At 55.4% G+C, this 6320-nt stretch overlaps 1 protein-coding gene across 4 annotated transcripts in view; it reads right to left on the reverse strand.

Moving 5' to 3' along the window:
• DOC2B (double C2 domain beta) overlaps nt 1-5985 on the reverse strand; it is a 39243-nt gene extending 33258 nt beyond the window's left edge. For 2 of the 4 annotated variants that reach the window (XM_054085233.1, XM_054085232.1), the window contains exons 1-2: nt 4104-4627; nt 2138-2679 (exon numbers count right to left, since the gene is read on the reverse strand). In XM_054085233.1, the coding sequence (XP_053941208.1) occupies nt 2138-2468 (331 nt within the window). In that variant the 5' untranslated portion in view covers nt 2469-2679; nt 4104-4627. Of the gene's footprint in view, nt 1-2137; nt 2680-4103 lie in introns of all 4 variants that reach the window. The other 2 variants (XM_054085231.1, XM_054085234.1) reach the window with 2 other exon arrangements.
• Between the last annotated feature and the right edge of the window lie 335 nt (nt 5986-6320).

The following is a 6320-nucleotide window of genomic DNA, read 5'->3' on the forward strand; positions in this document are numbered from 1 at the left end:
GCAAGCCCTCGACTCATGGGTGCTGCACCCAGGCGCTGACACCCTGTCCCCGGAGACCCCAGTCAGCTCCCCGAACCCCCTGGGTTGTGGAGGGAACTGACACCACCTAAACCTCCAACGCTGCCCTGTCATACAGGGGAGACAGGTTTCCCAGGGGAAATTCAGTGCAGGTGACGAACGCAGCAGCTCTGAATCACCCTCCAGGGACATGGGGGAGCCGAAAGACACTCTCCAGTGTAGCGGATGGCTCAAGTCAGGCTGCACAAATTCCCTCCTAGCTCCCTGCCTGGGAAATGGGGCCAGAGAGCCCTCATCTGGCTTTGCGCCTTGATTGCTAAACATGGAGGAGTGACAGTCTCATCCTGCACATTCATGCCAGCCAGTGCCCTGGGAGCAGCTGGGACCATCCTGTGCCATCCTCAGAGATGCACTACCAGCAGTCCCACCTCCCTTCTTGGCTCCTGGCTTCGCTGTGCCGTTGACAGCAGAAAACCCACCACATCTGGCAAAGCAGCCTCAGCAGTTTGCCTGACACCTGTTATGCTGCAAGAAACACTCTTCCTAACACTAGCCGGGGCGAGACAAACACCCACCGGCCCCTGGCACCCAGCCGAGCCAAGCTGCTGCCAGCATCACTGGTGGGGCTAAATAGAGAAGGCAGCACCCTGGGCAATTACCCCAGTGAAAGCGCTGCCTCCAACACCCCAAGCACTTGTGCTCCCACACACACCTCTGGCCCTGAATCCCAATTGCTCCTATTTCTATTGCCGACACAAGCAAAGACGATCTAATAATTAGAGCAGCAAATAACCCAAATCCAGTTAAAGTCACTGTTAACTGCCCGGCTGGGACAAACGCAGCTTAGTGGAGATGTTCTCCCTGGCAGTGCAGCGGCTCCTACCTCTGCCAAAGAGAGCATGACCCTGACACCAGGATATGGAGAGAGGGAGAGTCAGTTTGGGGCTTTCACGCAGAGCCCCAGCCTCTCCCGGAGCTGTAGCTGGTGGGCAGCAGGCAGAGACGGGCACGGGGGCAGTCGTGCTGCCCTGCAACTGGCACAGCCCTTCAGGGATCTCTCCCTGGGGTCACACTCCGACGTCTGGCATAAATAGCAGCAGCTCAGGCCAGCCCAGCGCCTGGCATTGAGGGAACGATGCTGAAGCAGGGCTGTGACATTTTGTACAGGGAAAGACACCGCCTGCCCGGTGCTGGGCCGTAAACAGCTGGGCATCGTGGTAGCTCAGCCTCCCCCCTTCCCCAGCACGAGCATGCAGCACCATTCAGCAGCACGGACTCCCTTCCTTCAGCATCTCCTGGCTTCCAACTCAGTGCTCAGCCCCTGGCAGGATCCAGCCCCTAAAGGCTGGGCTGAAGAGACCTTGGTTTTTCAACCGACCTCAAGGAAAGCAATGCTATCCCAGCCACTGTGGCTGGCAGAGCCAGACAGCAGCTGCTTTGCAGCCGGCAAGCTGCACTGAGCTGGGTGGGAAGGACGTTTTGGGTGGGGAGGGGTTAAACCTCACTGCAAACACCTGCATCTACCTTCTGTTCAAAAGCCCCAACCCTGGTCTCATGCAGGGCTCTGTCTGCAGCTGGAGGGTGAGGAACAACACACCAGAGTTTGTCGAGGCAGAGGGCAGAGGTTTCCTGGGTGGATGCGATTCCAAACATATCTCCCCGATCTGGAGCTGGGCGATGGTGGAGCGTATCGCCAGCTAATCAGCAGGGTGGAAGGAGTAGGCTGCACCACTGAGACGGATTAAACGAAGGGTCTGAGCCCGGCTGGCAGCCTTAAGGAGCAAGGAGGCTAGCAGGGATGAGGCAGAGAAGTGCATCAACTGCAACGGCAAAGGACAGCAACTGGTGGCTCTTGGGAGACTTTCCTACTTTGGGTTCAGCGGCCAGCCTGGCTGCAGCAGAGACACTCCCAGGGCCTTCCTCCACCCAGGGGCATCGCCAGAGAGGTGCTGTGGCAGCCTCCCTGCCTTGGCACTGCTGCAATATAGTCCCAAGGATGGACAGCGTGGCCCACGGCCGCGAAGGGCGCACAGCTCAGGCAGCAAGATGGGGGACCAGTCCTAAGACCCACCCTTGCCCTCCATACCCAGCAAACTCCCGTGCAAACTTAAGAACTCACTGCAGTCGTCGGACTCGTAGCCCTCAGGGTCCACCACCTCCTCAGGTGCTTGGCTCTTGGCTGGCTGTTCGGTGGGTGTCGTGCCATACGCCCCGAAAAGCTGGTCCACGTCCTCGTCGTCCTCGCGTGGGGCCTTCGTGGGGCTGACGGAGGGCTGGCTGACAGCGGAGCGCAGGGTGCTGCTGCGGCCGACGGTGGCTGGGAGACCACGGGGGAAGCGGGGGAAGTAGTCCGAGATCTGCTTGATGGGTTTGATGGGGCCGGGGCAGACATCAATAGCCATGTGCTCCTGGATACTTATGGTCATTTTCTCTCCTTTTCGGAGTGTCATGCATGCGGCTGTCGGTGCCAAGTTCCCCCAGAGAAGCCCGGACCACGTGCGAGGGAGCCGTGAAGTTTCTGCCGGGGGAAGCGGAGGCAGGCGAGGGGGGGGCTCCAGCAGGCACCTTACGTGGTTCTCGTGCCCTGAGCCTCAGATGCCGCACGCATGCTGCTGCCGCCAGCTCTGGCTCTCGCACAGTCCCTGATCCTGCCAGCGCTGCCTGTGAATAAGTGAGCGAGACAGAGAGACGGATAAGAGGCAGGGGGTGGGCTCTCGGGTGATGTCACCAGCTAGCAACAAAGCGGTACCCAGCAGCGAAGGAATGAGGGCTGTGGCTGGCCCATGGCCCTGGCCACACGGCCACCAGCATGGGCAGCCAGCCAGCCGCCCGCCCCTTCCCCAGCAAAGCAAAGCAGAAGTTCAGTCAAAGCCCACCTCCCCACACGCATTCATCCCATTTCCCTGCCAACGCGAGGTCGGTCTGTGCCAGACCCCTCTGGGGAGGGGAAGGTCACTGATCCGAGTCAGGAGCTGCTGTCCTGTTGCATTGCATCCGTGGTGGGCTGTGGCAGCCCCCGTGTCCTCCCGGCTCGCTGCGGGGCCGTGATGGGGCGATGCTTGCTGCATACTGAGCAGGGGTGCGCGTGGCACACTGCCCGCTCCCAGCTCCAGCTCGCAGGGGCAGCCCAGGTTTGGTGCTTTGCAGCCAGAACTGGCCCCCGCCCTGAGCAATGCCCGCTCCAGAGCTCAGCTCTGGCTGGGTGGGCTGCGTGAGCTGCCCGCAGCCTCTGGGGCTGCGAACACACCAGGGACTGTAGCAACACATGGCACTTGTTTGCAGTCCAGCCGGCACAGCCTCTCCCAGCCAGCCTGTGGCTGCCAGCACAGAGCGATGCAGTAGGTAAAGCATCACAGAGGAGCAAACGACAGGCTGGGTCAGGGCCCACAGCCGGTGTGGTCATGCGCAGCACTCCTTTAGCAACCTTTGCAGGCAGGGATGTGGCCCCGTCACTGCTGGGAAGGGGATAAGCTCCCTGCAGCCTGCCACAGGCCCCCTGGAAAATGCTGAGCTATGGTTTGCTCAGGGAGTTGGCCTCAAACTGGTGTTTTTACCTAATCTCCTCCTGCATTCAAACGAACAAATCTGTGGTTCCACAAGCTACTGGAAGTGGACTTTCGAGAAAGGAGTGGCAGAAGAGAAATGCTATGAGAACATGGTGCAAAACAAGGCACACAAACTCATCCTGCCCAGCAAAACATATCTGAAATATTTTGTAGGGGCAACTGCCCCAGTGTAGACGTTCTGCTGGCTCAGGCGTGGTGGGTCTGGCATGGAGCTGGGACACAGGGACATGCTGTGTGTGCCGGTCACCACCACCATGCAAACCCCATCACAGCCAGTACCATTAGGTAACCCGACAACCCACAGACCCCGTATCAATGCAGTGAACTGCAGACTCCTGCAGACCGGTATGCAGATGTCTATGAAAAATAAAGCTCAGTTCTTAGAAGAATTTTCCCTCAAATCCAGGAAAATGACACCCAACCTTTTTGTCTAATGAAAAAAATCAATTTTTAATTTAGATTTTGTAAATGTTAATGAACTTTCCTGACTCATAACATACTGACTCTAGGCAAACTAACCTCATTTACTTCTCGCCAGGGAGAAAATATTTCTCTCCCGAAGCATCCAAACTTGTCATTGCTCTGTACCTTGACACGATGCACACCGATGCTCTAATGACCTGGGAGAACACAAGACCGTACAGCTGCTCCTTCCCCCTTCTGCCATATTTTTGCTTCGAGGCAGCTCCCACTTATCGCGCAGAGGTGACCTGCACTGCTCTGCCAGGAAAGAGAAACTGCTCTCTTGCAGGAAGGTCCAAGAGCAGATCCAGCCTGAGGCAGTTTAACCCCCTTCCCACATCCAAGGGCTCCTAGTACATTAAATCAGATGGAATGAAATGCCACTTGCTTTGCATTCGTGTGGTCGAAGCTGAAAACCTTGTGGGTGGCAAGATGATGGTTGGGATCGTCAGGCAAGGCACAAAGAGCTGCCTCCAGGTCTGGAGCTGTGTGGATGTGCTCATCCACACAGACTTCATCTTTGGTGGGATGCAGTGTGGACTCAGATAGAATGAAGCAAAAATTGGGCCTGATGCCCAGAAAATAGCAGCAATTCCCTCTAAGAAAGGGCAAATAAATAAATAAATTAAATTATGTTACGTTTCAGATCCTAAAGTCATTATTGCTATTACAGAAGCATTGTTATTGCATATGTTTCCTCAAAGAGCGCAAAATCCTAATAGAACAGGATTGTTTTATAGGTCAGGAAATTAAGTTGAAGCTTTGAGCTTTGCCTCCTCCCACGTTGTGCAGTAACCTGAAAGCTACCTGACCCCTGCCAGCCCACAGCCAGGATCAGGGCCCAGTGGCACGGATGGGAGATGCTCAGCTCACCCAAGGAAGCAGAGAGCAACGAACGATGCAAGGGGCAGGGTGCACACGCAGACCAGAGGGAAAAGCAAAACCAGAGCTGAAGCAGGCAAACCACCCTGCTGCCAGAGCATGACTCGCCCCCAAGGGAGACCTTGTCCCCAGACCTTATAGACTGAAAGAAACAAAAACAAGACTTACTGCTAATAGCCCAGATGGGACTTTCTAGTCTCTGACTGATCCCAAGCCTACTGAAAGCAGCTGGAGCCTTGCCTTAGCTTTTAATGAGTCCCAAAGCAGCTTGTTTTTGATAAACCACACTTTCCTACTGTCTCACACTGCCTGAATGTTTCCTCCCAGACTGCACAGCCCCAAATTTACCAGGAGCTCCCCGAAAGTGGCTGGGGCCACAATCAGGCACCAAGCACTGGCATACACGACACACGACAACACAGAAGGTAAAAGGGACAAAAATAGAGAGTTGGGCTGGGAGACAAAAGCAGGGCTTGGAGATACAAAGCCAGTTTCCAGGTAAAGCTTTTAATTCCCACCGTCTGTCTAATGCCCTGGAATGTGACTTGATTTGATCCCTCGCTCTGCCAGGGCGATTGAGAGCTACTGCAGCACCCACGCACACAGCCTTCATTTCGCCAAAAGGGGGAACGCTGGCTTCCTCGCCAGCCTGGCAAGAGGGGAGATAATTTAAATATCACCTGGCTGCTTTCGACAGCGGGGCTGACAGCTCTGCCTGGCAGGGAGCAGAGCCACTCTGCAGGGAATACTCCTGGAGAAAGGGAGCTCGTTCTTTAGAGAAGGTGAAGATGGCCATCACAGAATCAGCATCAAAACAGGAACAGGGTGATGGAGAAGAGCACGTTGCCGTGTTTCCTCTCCGTGGCGCTTGCAAGTCATGACAACATGTTCTGATGGGCAACAGAGTGGTCCAGCTGCTCACATCAAATGAGGGTATGGGCTAGTGTGCCAAAAGCATCCCATAATGACAGCTGGGTTGTGAGGTGCAGGACTCATCACTCCAATTCCACCCCGAGTTCAGAAAAGGATCCTGTCCCAGGACAGCTTAGACTTTAAATGTTGTCCTGAACAAGGGGCATAAGGAGAGACTTAAGCACATCCCAAACCAAGCCTGTGCCACTAACTCACCCCGTCCACCAAGCAGAGACCTGCAGCAGCCCAGCTTCCTTCTGCTACCAGGGAGCCGCCCCGCCAGTGCCGTGAACAGGCAAACAGGAGGAGCATTCCTACAGCAAACAAAACAGTAGCACGTAGATTAAACGTGCATCCAAAATACAGGCTGTCCTCAGGACACATTGCAAACGAATTTGTTTCAAATACTAAGCATCAAATGCTGCTGTCAGTTATTCCAGGTTTAAATCAACAAGAACAAGAGTTGATTCCAGTTTAATT

The sequence above is a fragment of the Cuculus canorus genome, chromosome 20, assembly GCF_017976375.1.
Source record: "Cuculus canorus isolate bCucCan1 chromosome 20, bCucCan1.pri, whole genome shotgun sequence".
NCBI lineage: Eukaryota > Metazoa > Chordata > Aves > Cuculiformes > Cuculidae > Cuculus > Cuculus canorus.